This window comes from Dermacentor silvarum, chromosome 6 (genome assembly GCF_013339745.2).
Source record: "Dermacentor silvarum isolate Dsil-2018 chromosome 6, BIME_Dsil_1.4, whole genome shotgun sequence".
NCBI lineage: Eukaryota > Metazoa > Arthropoda > Arachnida > Ixodida > Ixodidae > Dermacentor > Dermacentor silvarum.
In genome coordinates, this window is record NC_051159.1 from 39,256,391 (window position 1) to 39,270,842 (window position 14,452).

Sequence of the window (14,452 nt, forward strand, 5' to 3'; positions counted from 1 at the left end):
ATCATTTTGACTGAATTACTTGGAAGCACAAGTTTATGTATGCATGCACAGATCCCCAGCTCTAAGAAATGGGGAAGCGACTGTTGTCAACCCCTTCGCAGTCATGAGCGTTCACCCACTATGTGGTCGTTTTGATAAGAACGATTTTGCGCATTTTGGATGCCAAGAAGAAATACAACTAGTGTGAACATATGCGCAAGTGGGCGATTTTCATCACAGATAATTTTCTTTATTCCCGAGACTGTTGTAAAGCGTACAGTCTCAAGCCAACATTACACTGCAAGCAACCACCACAGGAACAATTCTTCCTACAATACTTGTCGTCAATTTCTCTCTCAGTGCTACCATCTAAGGGCGATTGCTGGTCGTCTGAAGGTGGAACATATTCCTTCTTGGCACAAACATCATCTTCAGGTTCGCGAAACTCCCACAAGTTCTTTCCATAACATGCACGTGGAGAAAACTTAAAAGACACTGTCACACAGTGCTTCAAGCTACGAAAAAAAGCGTACGAATGCCTTCAAGTGTGCCGTTAAAAAAAGGGCTGCTCTCACATGCAGATGCTCCAAAGAGCAATTATCAACAGCTGAAAAGGTTCCCAAAAAGTGCCACAACAAAAAGAAAGAACCAGCGCATACATGTGGTTACCGATCCAGCATTTATCAGTACAAAGACCAACTGTGTAAATGGAAAAATCTGAGAATCTCATTCACTGGCACACTGTCACTAAAATGGTGGGCAACCTAAAGCCAAAAGATCAACTGCTCTTACTTTTATTATATTCCCATAGTTCTTTTAGCCCGGCATAATAAGCATTTAACATGAGGGTGCCGATTCCACAGAGAACTGAACTGTGGGGAAGTGATTATGCCATAAGTTACGTTAATGTTGCGATAAGAACCTGCAACATGAAGCACTTATTTTTATGCTCACGAGGCAAGGGACGACTTCCCCCTTTCTCAGTCAAGCAAATGCTTGTAACAAAGAGGCGTTGTAGGCGTTCCAAGGACCCTTTGAAGGAAGAGAGACTGGAAAACCCGAAATGAAGTTTCAAACTCACCTCCAGTTCGTTTTTCAAGTCTTGAATCTTTTCCTTGTACTGGCTGGATTCCACATTGTGTTTGCTGGCCATCTGGGTGCCGTAGTCCAGGGCACCCTGCAGGTTCCCACTGAGCAGAGTGTTCTCGTGCGAGAGCACTCGACACTTTTCGAGCAAGGCATCACGTTCCTCCAAGTACGGTATGGGCTGCAACATGAAAACAATTGCTGAGCACAATGAGCAGCACTGAATGCACACCTGAAGTGCATTACACGGCGAAACGCAGACAAATGGATAGCGTCATATTTAACACTGCAAGTCTCCATTCCAGATCAGTCATGCAGTGCTGTACATCTCGTGCGACTTCAGTCACGAGCTAAAAGACAATGCGCTTTCCCAATCACTCTGCTCTCTTTTAATGCGAGGATGGCGCCATGCCACAAATCGTGACGTGCTATATGTTTGTGGGTTGTCATCATAACCGGCACTGGAGGAGGCAGCCCAAGCTGCCACAGAGTTTTTAACATACCAAAGCAACAGTGGGGCTAAATGAGGGACGCCATAGTGGAGGACTCTGCATTTTTTTTTTTTTTTACCACCTGGGTTGTTGAATGTGCACCTAAATCAAGTATCAAGTAAATCAAAGTACACAAGCATATTGCAATGAGGCAGCCACGATAATCGAGCCCGTGACTTCGTCCTCGGCAGCAGAATGCCACAGCCACCGTGATGAGACCATCTGAATTACAGCATGCAAGTGTTCGCATACATATTAAGGTCCTAGCTGGGGCAGGCTTGTAATTATTTAGCAATTGACAAAGAACAGCTGAGAAGGAGACCCCACACAAGAGAAGAGTAAAAAATAAAGAAAAAGTGAACGTTCTACTGTGCCTATATGGAGGACTTATCTACATGGCTTTATATACATGTTAACTGCAATGGCATTCAAACAAAAAGAGAGACACGAAAAAAAATGTAAAAAAAAAATTAAATAGAGAAAGGAAAAGAACAAAGACAGGGTTGTTCAGTGGAGAAATCAGTTTTTTCTGGTGTGAGAAAAATTGAGGGCATGCAAACATCTACATTGCTAACACTAAGTGCACAAAACACAAATGCACAAAGACAGAGCTGTATACCACAGAAATCTTTAGTTTGGTTTTTACCAATGTACAGCTAACAAGCCCAAGCATCCCCTCTTGTGAAACACCTACATCTTCAGCCTGGAACTGCCTTCAGTAGCTTCAAGAATTTGCCATCTTGTGGTTCATCTCTTTTGACTAACAAGAGAGCATTAATTTTGCAAACATTGCCTTGCAACCAGAATCGTGACAACAAATACTGGTACAGTCCAACCTCATCCTAATGAAATTTCATCTGGCACGAAGGTGGCTTTCATTAATAAAAGATTTGGAGCAATCTTTGGAGCAGCAAAATCTTAATTTTGGAGCAGTTTGGAGCATCCAGATTCAGATTTCAGAGCACTTTGGAGCTAATAAATGCCAGCTGCTGGACAAGTCCCAAGCTATTTCAAACACCTAAAATAGACAAGCGTTATTCCAGAAAGTATTTGCTTGCTGTAAAGCAATGCTGTTATGTCTCTAAATACATGAGTTTCCCTTTAATTTAAATGAAGACAACAAACCTGTACACACAGTCTTCTGCAATTAGTTTATTTCAAGTTGAGTAAAGCTGCTCAGATGTTGCCTTTTACATTGTATGATTTTTTTCATTGACAGCTGACACTTTGTTATGTTTTCAGCAAGGCTCTAGCATCAGTCAGAAACATCTGGCCAGACTCAATGTCATCAATGCTTTTCTGAGCCAGGCCAGCCTTGATGGGCCTCTCGTAACGCTCAGTCACTGCTTCAGACGACACCAGGTACTTTTCAATGGTATGTTTTTCCTCGTAAAGCTGAAGCCTCTGTTCAGCAACTGGCCGATTCACAACTGGCATCGACTGATTATTTCGACACCAGCAATTCAAACAAGCTCAATTATTTGGATTACTTCGAGGCACCATCACTGGCCTATAAATTTAAAGTATAAATACGACCGAAATTTCGAACACCTTAAGGTATGCCTTTCGATATATTTCGGACTCCGCCTGCATGACTGCGTGCTAATTTGACTGCCGAGTTGAGCGGAAATAGCAATATTTTGGCGTTGATACGTCGCTAGCATCGCCCCAGCATGGTGGTCGGCCATGTTGCCGACACATGGAAACCGACACTAGCGAAGCCTAGTTAATCCAGCACCGACCGCGCCCAAACCGTCGGGCAAGTGAACTCCAGCAAGCCATTCAGGAGTGCATTCGGGTAAAGTCCCTAGATATTTTTTTCTTTCTTTAAGTAGCGACAAGCTTTGAAGCATCACCGAAGAATCTCATTGGGTGGTGCTCATTCCGGCAGCCATGTCCTTCCTAACGCTGTTCCCCCGCAATCACTTGCACGCTGCTGCGAGCAGCGTAGATAGCAGCAGCCATTGACGGTCACATGCTATCTAGGAAGATAATGACGGCCGACGGAGTAGATGTCGCTACTTAAAAAAAGAGCAGGAAATCTAGGGACTTCACATTCGGGTTGGCTCGGCACGTCCAGCGTTTATTCACCGACGTGTTAACTAGCGACACCGTCGCGGCGACTTCAGCTGTTTAAGCGGCGCCGACTACACCCTCGATGTCTCCGCCGACAAGGACACTGATTTTTAAAAAATGAACGAAAAAAAAAAAAACGCCATCATTCGGTTATGATAGCGCGGTGTACTACTGCGTGGCAATTTTGTAGCAATGCATTTCGCTCGATTCTAAATGCCGCCCTTATCATCCACCGTTCTCCGCCGGCTGATATATATAACGCAGGTGGAGCGCCGCTCTTATACCATTGACGAAGCACAGGGAGTGGCAGCGGGAAAGGTATTGCTACAAATTCACGGTCCTGTTGCCAAAGGTTGAAGATTCGATGCATGCATTAATTGTAGTTTCGTCTATTTCTGGCGACAGCATAACAATGGTAGAGATACGGACTGATCAGATCGTAGGTAAGCGTACATGCCACGCAGGACCGCGTTGACAAACTTCGGCTTTATATTTGGACGATCCCTTTCCGGCATACTTTCACTTTCGCGGCGTTTTGCGCGACTAGCACTGGACATGTTGACGGATGATAGCATTCCTGGCACACTATACTAAGTATGCCGACGCTGACGCTAGTGACGTGAAATCCCGCGAATGTGAACGTATCCCCGAAAGTGGTCAACCGAGAAAAAGGTACTTTTTTTTGTCCACTGGCGGAATAAATTCAGTTCTTTTCTGGCGCATTTGGATATTTCAGATTCCCAATTATTTGGGCTTTTAGGCGGTCCCCATCGAGCCCGAATTATCAGTTGCTGACGTATAGATAACGTTACGTTCGATTTATGAAGCCGCTTAAGTCATGCGTGCTATGCACGTCTGCGGGCCACTGCGGCCACACATGTAATGCGCAGTCGCTAATTTTGGCGCACTTCCGCACAAAATCATGTATTTTTATCAGGATGGCGGAATCTGCCGCATTTGGCGCAGGAGTGGGAGCACTGGGTATGTTGGAGACATTCTGATCTGGGTAGGCAAGGAACTTAATTTTGCAAACAATTAAATAAAATTTTGTAGGCTAACGAGAACAAATATAAGCGCTGCATCGTCTAGCATAAGACAAAAATTGACAGCAAATGTAATTATGTGCATTCCAAATGAGAGATGCGCTTTGACATACTTTACTGCACTACACAAAATGTGTACTACGTCAATGACAGAAGCCTGACAAAAGATTATGCGTCTATAAATGCTGTCAAGAATGACATGTCTTTGTACGGTGAGTCACAAAGATGGCATTGGCGGCCGAGAACAACCTCCGTACCACCCCGTACACTTGCTTTTGTTGCGAGGTGGTTTGTCGGCTTTCCGTGTTGCGCAGCCTGTGCAAATAGATACGAGTTGATTTGGCATAAAACCGTAGCTTTTGTTGTCGATACCTGACAGACCTTTTGAAGCACCACCGATTAGGCTTGACAGCGAAGGCCGCAGGCCAATTCAGTCCTATACCTCCGTACATGCTTTGCACATAGACTTTCGTTGCCATTCACTCTGTTGGCATCGACTTTGAAGGTTCTAGAGTAAGCCCTGGTGCCCGCGTGTCTTCCAGCAAGTACTAGACAATTCGCGTCGCTCATACACTCGGATTATGTAAGCGTCGGTGACAACAGACACCGGATAGAAGATATAGAACAGCGAAATTGGCCGTCGGCCAATTCAGTCCTATATCTTCGAACATGCTTTGCACATTGACTTTCGTTGCCATTCGCTCTGTTGGCGTCGACTATAGGAACTGTTCCAATTAGAGTTTACCACCCGGACGAACCAGTTACCAAGACAGGCGTGCCTCATAACCAGATTGTGGTTTCGTCACACAAAACTCCAGAATTAACTTTTGTTTTGTCCCGAAAGAAACCAAGTGCCCTGGAAAGGCTGCGTGCAATGCATCGACCCCGAGCGAGTATTTTACCAAATATGGGAAAAATGTAGCAGTAAATAATTGAGTCACAAACTGAGTTACTTCAATGCTCACAAATCAATTTGTATAGTAGAGTACATTATTTGTATAACCCTACTGAAAATGTTACACAGCTGTGAAAATGCGAAAATATCGCACTTTTGCGCAATTGGCGCAAGTGACACTTGGGTGGGCTCAGCCAGGAGCAGGCAATTCGAATTGTAGCAAAATGGCGCAAATGGCGCAGTTGGACAACCACTGCGAGGTAGGATGCAGACACTCACGGCAGGAATGAGCACCTAACAGCTGCGCTCTAAAAACACCCATTCCACACACCTGTTCGACTTGGACGCTGAAGTCCTGCACCGCCATCTTATTGAACAGCTTGCAGTGCTCCAGGCCGCTGTTTATCGTAGCCAACGTTTCTGACGACAGCGGACCACGAAAGGAATTTACGGCCAGAACAAGAGACTCGCCCAGCTGCTTTGGTGGCAGTGCAACTAGAAGTTTTTGGACAACCACCTCACGACCTGCGTCCATACGTGTTGCCGTCGCTGCCGTCTTCTTTCCGACGGAAGAATTCTGCTGCTGTGCGTCGCCACTCTGCGAAGCTGCACCCAGGGCAGAGAGAGGAAGTTCGAAGGCTTTGGCATTGGGGTTAAGATAGCAGGTGGATATGGCTTGCATCAACCGTGCACCAGGGTTGGATGCTTTATCGCCACCAGCAGCATCTGCAGCGTCTGCTGGGGGAGCAGCGTCTACAGCATGTGCTGGGGGAGCAGCGTCTGCAGCATGTGCTGGGGGAGCAGTGGCTGCTTCCTCAGCTTGGCCCATTGTTTCGACGTACTGCGACAAGTCACATTCGTTGGACTCTTCCTCGTCCAATTCTTCTTCCTCGTCACTCTCCTCTTCTTCCTGAAAAATACCAGTCATATAGTAAACATATGCATGCCACATGCTTCACATCTGTCATTATGAAAATAAACAGTGCAACTTTTATGCAGACTGTAGGCAAAGAAGACACACAAGCGTGCAACTCTGAACTAACTTTTTTATTGAAAATGTAACGACATATAGAGTAGAACCTCGTTCATACGTTCTGGAAAAAAGAGAACATGCACTAACCAGGAAAACATACGATCTGAAGTAACCAAAACATTTTACAGACTCAACTATAGTTGACATCTACGTAATGCAAAGTGCTGCGCAAATCATTGCGGCACAGACGCCGATGGGGCTCCGGCAGCCGGAGACATGTTTTGTCGTTCCTATTGCGTAGTATTTTAAGATGACGATGGGAAACCGAAATCGAACTGGTGAGCTATGCCACATGCTGCCAGAGGGAAATGTTGTGCTCACATAGCACTACCTGCAGGAGGGAAAGGCAGTGCATTTGGGCGCCTACTAAAAGCATGCAACACGCTTTTAACGGCACTACACCCCACGCACTGCAAGACATACAGGTGAAGATGCTTATCGCAATAGGGTTGGCGACGACAGCTGAGAATGCGGTGTGCGACAACTCGGGAGGAGATTTGCAGGTACCGGAATAAACTGTGTGTGCGCGGCTGTTCTTCACGCGATACTGGCCGGCGAGTATTGCGGGGAAGCTGATGTGGCGGCCGGTTACTGTTCTTGATCGTGCGTGGCTCGCGCATGCTCTTGTTCACATGTGATCTAGTGGCCGAAAAACATGTCATAGAATCGCAGTTTGCCGATGTACTGAACGTTGGCATCGAAAGATAAGTGTTTTCCGGGAACTTATGGACCAGTAATACCATAAGTGTAACTCTCTTAGGTCATTTTTTGTTCTCAATTGCGAATGTTGGAGCTGGGAAATCGTGCATAACGCAATCATATCAACGAGGTTTTACTGTATATAGAAAAATTATCACAGTGCAAGAATAAAGAATACATACGTATGAGAGAAAATCCTTATGCATTATGCCACAAACGTTCCGTGTGCATATACAATCAATGCGTTTGCCACTTGTCAAGATATTGTATTTCTTCTGGTAATGTGGTCGATGAAACAAGAAAAATAGAGCAAGATAACTGTACAGAAAGTAAAAAATTCTTCGTCTTGTGCATTCTGCATGTGGTAAGCGTTTACTGTTTATTTCCATCATGTGTATGTACCAACTCAACCAAATATCTGCTCTCATCACATTGCCAAGGCTGTGTAGAGTCAGAACAACCCTTTGTAGTATTTATAGCGTTCCTCACTGTTATCCTCTATTTTCTTTTTAATGCATAAGCATTCTTTGAAAAATGTGGCGTTTTGTTTGTTGTGCATTCTTTGGCAAGTATCCAGGCAAAATCTGTCACATGAATAGTGTAATGCCTTCTATCTGCACAAAAATGCGTCATTTGTGAAGTTAAGACATTTAATCATTATAATAGGGTAAATGTAGATCACTCGTAGCTTTACAAGCAGTAAAGAATTGAAACCAATAACAAGTAAAGATAAATTGATCAGAGAGAAAACCGTTTTCGTCAGGCCGCCTTGAAAGCTTACTTTCCCGTATTACGGGTGTATAACTGATTGGTACATGCGACAATAGTTTAATAATTAATGATTAGTGGCCTTGAAAAAACTGACGTCTCCGTCGCCATGTCAAGGTCGTAACAAAAAAAGGAAAAAAAAAAAAACAGCTGTGGTGAAACTGGTTGTGATAGCATTCTAGTTCAGTTGATACGATCGCTTTGAAGGGGCCATGTGACTTCCTGGCAACTCATCTTCACACCATTCAGTACAAGGATTTTATTTCTTGAGACTCGCTGCTGCCACTGACGAACTGAGATTTGGAGCAATTTTTAGAGCAGCAAAAACTTAATTTTGGAGCAGTTTGGAGCATCCAGATACAGATTTTGGAGCACTTTGGAGCTAATAAATGCCACATGCTGGACACGTCCTAAGCTATTTCAAACACTTAAAATTGACAAGCGTTATTTCAGAAAGTATTTGCTTGCTGTAAAACAATGTTGCTCTGCCTTTAATTGTTTCCCTTTAATTTAAATGAAGACAACAAACCTGCTCACACGGTGTGCTGTACTAATTAGTTTATTTCAAGTTTAGTGAAGCTGCTCAGATGTTGCCTTTTACATCGTATGATTTTTTTCATTGACAGCTGACACTTTGTTATGTTTTCAGCAAGGCTCTAGCATCAGTCAGAAACACCTGGCCAGACAATGTCATCAATGCTTTTCTGAGCCAGGCCAGCCTTGATGAGCCCCTCGTAACGCTCAGTCATTGCTTCAAACGACACCAGGTACTTTTCAACGGTCTGTTTTTCCCCGTAAAGCTGAAACCTCTGTTCAACAACTGGCCGATTCCCAACTGGCATCGACCGATTATTTCGACACCAGCAATTCAAACAAGCCTGATTACTCGGACTACTTTGAGGCACCAGCACTGGCCTATAAATTTAAAGTATAAATACGACCAAAATTTCGGACACCCTTAAGGTACGCCATTCTATATAATTTGGACTCTGCCTGCACGACTGTGTGCTAATTTGACAGCCGAGTTGAGCGGAAGTAGCAAAATTTTGCCGTTGATACGTCGCTGGCATCGCCGCAGCATGGTGGTCGGCCATGTTGCCGACACCTCCTGGAAACCGAAATAGCGTGGCCTAGTTAATCCAGCACTGAACATGCCCAAACCATCGGGCAAGTGAACTCCGGCAAGCCATTCGGGAGTGCATTCAGGTTAGCTCCGCGCGCCCACCATTTATTCATTTAAGTGTTAACTAGCGACACAGTCGCGGCGACTTAAGTTGTTTAAGCGGCGCCGACTACACCCTCGATGTCTCCGCCGACGAGGACAGTGGCTGTTAAAAAAAAAAAAAAAAAAAAAACACGTCATTCGCCTATGAGAGCGCGGTCGACTCCTGCGCGGCGATTTTGTAGCCATGCATTCAGCTCAATTCTATATGCCGCCCTTATCATCCACCGTTGGCGCAGGAGTGGGAGCACTGGAGATTGGAAAAGCAAAGGGTAGACATGCACGAGCTAGAAAAAGCAAGTAAGCAAGAGCGAATAGCCGAGCCATAGAATGCTTTCGCATTAGTGGACAATTCTCACAATTTCTGCAACATTTTTACTTTCTGTACAGTTATGCTCACTCAATTTTTCTTGTTTCATTTTGTCCTTTTTACTAACTCATGCAATGTGAAGTTGCAGTGTACATTACTGGCCAAAAGCACTGTCTTCTGTAAACGCAAGTGTACAGTGCCAAATCGGATTCGCATAGCATTTTCTTTAGTTATGTAACCAATGTTTGTCGTTTGTCCATTACCAACATTTAGTTGTTTATTCTTTTTGCAGTTTTGTTCAGCGGACTTGATTTGACTTTGTGTTACCGCCTTTGTGACACATCTCTCTGCCATTTTATATCATTGTATGCCCACCTGCTATGGTAAAAGAAGTAGCAGTATTGAAAATAAATAAAAATAAAAATTCACTTAGTAAAACAACTAATATGATATGAGGAGTAAACTTGAAACTGTAGAATATTATCTGCTTACATATTTCCCAAAAGTACAGTGGAAACTCGTTGATACGATTCTGTGTAATACGTTTTTTAGGATACGTTTTTTTTTTTTTTTTTTTCGTTTGTCGGCCAATGCCCCAGGAGCAATGTATTTCTATGCAGTTGATACGATCACATTTTCACCTGAAATTGGATGATACGACTTCAAACTGGTATTTCTGAAACTCGTAGCTTTATATTCAAGTGTACTAAATTAAATTACATTCCAACGACTTACGAACAATGTGTTAAGGGCCGGCGACACTAGCGGAAAAACGCGTGCAACAAAAGCTGCCGCGAAGCAGGTTTTTCGTGCCGTGGGAGGAATCGGTCCAGGACTGATTTAAATTACCGCGCGCACTGGCGGCGAACGAGCCGCTAGCGAAGCAGCACAATGAGAGCTGCCCCCTTCAGTGATGTACGCGCAGGCACGACCGGTCTGGAGGCGTGCGCTCGCTCTTTAAAGAAGGAAGGGAGCGCGCGCCTCCAGACTGGCCGTGGCGCGGGAAACTCATGCGGACCCACGCGACCGCTATTTTTGTGCTCGTATTATCGTCTGCTCGCATCAGTTTTCACGCACGCTTGTTTTGGTTGGCTTCTCAGGCGAGATCTTCATGTGGTCACGTGGCTGAATTAAGCGCCTGCCCTCGTCCGCCAGTCGCATTGCTCGTTGTGCTACGCTGCTCTATGGTTTTCCTTTGTTTCGGAATTCTTGGCCTCATGGTGCCGTAACCTCCGTAGCTACGTCAAGGAACTTATCTTTCAAAAGAACTTGTTTACAGACTTTCAGAAAAAAGAAAGTTCAGCAAAAACTGATGAGCTCCACATAACACAAGTGTTATGTGGAGCAGTATCACTCGACATCACAGAAAGCTTTACTAGCGAGTTTGACACCAAGCCAGCCTGTGTTCTTACGTTTTGGGGCTCGCTTTATATGATACGATTTCTGGTTCCCGCGAAGATTGTATCAATGAGGTTCCACTGTACTAACGTTGAGAAAGTTCGATTTAATATTCGTTATAAGCTTCCAACAACTGGAAAAAAGAAATTGTGCTAGTGTCCATGCAAAAGAAACACAAGTGACAGGCTAGCAAAGGGTCTCCTGCAGATTTTGACAGCCTATTGGCAACTTGCCATGCAGTTATGTGCCGTGTGAACAATGCTACATTACAATCATGCACTTCATGCCATAGTTTATCCACAGCTCTGTAACTGGTGTGATCACACAGCCAAAACAACATGCACATGCATATCTAGAATTTGCCGGTTGAAGTTCTTGTTGAGCTTTTGCTACCAGAACAGTCATTTAGAGGTGCCGAGCGAACAAATATTTGCTACCATTGTATTGGTTACAAACAAATATTGTAACCAATACTCTTTCCTTTCGTTTCAGTTTCATTATGGCAGTAGAATACTCTTTGAAATAAAACATAGCCTATGAAATTTTCGATTTACTTTGTTATACCCATGTTCACTGTATCGAGCTGCGCTGTCAAAGAGGTCCCCTTAGAAGCACTGGTCTGTGCAGTCCACAGGTATTATATATATATATATACATAATTTCTGTATTACACACTTCCTAGAGGTAAGCACGACTAGTGCACCGACCTATAGGACGGGCAATCTAATAATACAAGTAAACGTGTTATGATTAAGGAGTTCATCAAAATTTAAACATGATGATCACAGACTCAGAACCTGAAAAATATTGAAGTTTACTGATTATGGTTGTGGAAATACCGAGCAGTACCTCTCGAATACCGAATCAAATTAGAAAAAGGTAAAACAATTGAATACAAGCGAGTATCTAGAGACTCGGTGCATGAGAACCAGCTGCTGCATCTTCTCAGGAGTCTGTGGCCCAAGAGAATGTTGCTAGAGGTCTATAACTTTGGTACCTAGGAATGCCCATGTACCAGGTTGTATGGTGGTGCACCAGGTGATAATGACCAGGTGTGCAATGGGTTAACACAAATTTGGTGATTGCATTAAAAGTTCTGTGCATTTCAATTTGAAAAAGCTTTGCGAGCTGGTGCTATAATGAAAGGCAAAAAAAAAAATAACGCTAATGTGCCAATGCCATGGAAAATACCCTTTTACAAAGCCCATCACAAAGATTGAAGGTGGCACTAACTACAATAATCTCCCAAAAGACTTCAGACACGCCGCAAGCAAAGTACATGCGCAGACCTCATAATCGGAGCCGTCGTCGGGAAGTGATATTTCGTCTGGCTTGAACAAGCTGGTACCCCGGGGTCGCATGCCTGTAGTGTAAATCACGTCGCCGTCGAAAGTGAAGCGCAGCGACCGTAGCAGGAAGCTCTGCAGGCCACCCGCCTTCGCCACCGTCTGCCGGGCAAGCTCGGGGAAGGCCATCACCTCCTCTGCCAGCAGCTTGTCATGAATTGAAATGGGGCCCTTGCTCTCAATCAGGTCCTCAAACAGCCTGCATTTCAGAAAACCCGAGGCCGGTCACAAATATGGGCTGCAGTCTCCAATGCCCGCTTCTACTAAGTTTAAAGGCTCTTAAAAACCTTTTCGTGCCATGCTTATTATGCTGATTCCGAGCAAAAATAAACTTTTTTTTTCCACAATAAAACTCTTCCTGAAAAAAAAAAACAAAAATAAAAAAACAATGCAGACACTATTTTCGCATTTATTTATACAAATTCCCATTTATTGCAAAAGTGCAACTTAGCAGCACCAGAGTCCTTTAAAGCTTTTCTGGTCACGAAGCTCCACCGTAACGCTATGGGAGAGCTTGCTGTGCTACGGGAGCTGCTGCAAGGCGGCGCTGGGAGCACGATGGGGGCTAGATGAGAGGTGCATGCTGCGTAAAAAGAGCTGAGCGCCCAAGGAATCCAGCAGCATCGGCGGTCAGTTTTCTGCATTTCGCATAATTTATAGATCTGACGGCTTTGAGCATTATGTACGAGGACACAGGGATGGTACATGTGAGCAACGATGCTTAAAACTTGCTGTGTATCGGGTTGTCGCTCTGGCTACAGAGGTACGAGCGAAAAGGTCTCTGTTTTGTTTACCAAGTTATGCCGATGAGCGGGAGAAGTGGAAACATGCAATACCGCAACAGGAAGCTGGCGGATTTATTGACTCTCAATACGTCCGAGTGTGCGAAAAACATTTTGACGCCACGGACATTGTTCGAAGTGACGAGTTTGTAGTGAAAGGAGACGCGGTGTCGTTGCAACGCGAGAAGGCCAAGCTGCGGCCTGGCACCGTTAATAGGCTGTTCAAAGGGCTGACGGTGTATTTGAGCAAGCCGAAGCCGCGATCCCGGTCAGCGAGGATTAAGCCAGCAGCAAAAAGGCGTCGTTTGTTGTCGCCCGACGCTGCAGGAGAAGAAATTCCAGCCTGCTCAAGGACTAAAATATCCGATACAACCGTGGTTGGCAATAAAGGTAAGCTAAACAGCTTTGCATGGCCACGTTACTCGTGTACTTAAATTGAGTTTTGCATTGTTCCGCAGATGCGACAGCGGACACTGCTGTCTCACCTCTCTAAAGAATTAAGAGAAAATGCATCCACCCAAATGTAGCAATTGCTACAAAGGAAACCCAAACGGGTTCCTCGAAAGAAAGCCTTGCAGTTGAAGAAAAATTCGTCCTGGTCCGGGACTCGAACCCGGGACCACCACCTTTCCGAGGCAGCCGCTCTACCATCTGAGCTAACCAGGTGGCTTGCAGATGGCAGGGCGAAGTCGAATTTGCCAACAACTCGAAGCAAAGGCAAGTGCTTGATGTAATCGTTCAGCGGAAACCCGCTAGGTTCCACAGTAAACATGAACGTTCTCTAAAGAATGTTCATGCTTATTTAAAGCAAGTTGGAATTAGGTATCATTGGCATGTCATCACACATAAGTTTATATGAACTGTGGTAATTGCTTGGCATTTATGTAGGCATTGCATTTTCTTTTTGCATTGTGTTTGCATGCATTCCAGCATTCTGATAAACGGAAAAGAAATCAGTAACTCTTCTATGGTGTAGGATGCTCAATAGTACAGTGGAATCTCGATGATAGAATCACGGCTAATACGAATTTCCGGATGATATGAATTTTTCTGAGGTTTCGGCCGAGCCCCATTACTTTGCAACGTGCTAGAGAACGGTTGTTACGAATCAATTTTCGACCCGCGTCGGTTGATACGAATAAACGCCGCCCCACCGACGGCCGTGAAAGAGAACAGCGCGCAGTCACGCGGGTTTTCCCTTTCTCTTTTGGTGCGGAGGCACAGCGCGAAAGCCGCGACTGGGCGCGAAGAGTTTGAAGCGGTGGCGCTTTTGTTGCTTTTCTTTTTGTCTCTTCGCTCACTGCGGCGGCTGCCCTTCCCCACA

General features: G+C 44.7%; 1 protein-coding gene across 1 annotated transcript in view; it reads right to left on the reverse strand.

Moving 5' to 3' along the window:
• LOC119455443 (E3 ubiquitin-protein ligase TTC3-like) overlaps nt 1–14,452 on the reverse strand; it is a 123,282-nt gene that overhangs the window by 62,388 nt on the left and 46,442 nt on the right. The window contains exons 17-19 of the mRNA XM_049668775.1: nt 12,290–12,545; nt 5,902–6,480; nt 1,061–1,246 (exon numbers count right to left, since the gene is read on the reverse strand). Coding sequence (XP_049524732.1) covers nt 1,061–1,246; nt 5,902–6,480; nt 12,290–12,545 — 1,021 coding nt within the window. The remainder of the gene's footprint in view (nt 1–1,060; nt 1,247–5,901; nt 6,481–12,289; nt 12,546–14,452) is intronic.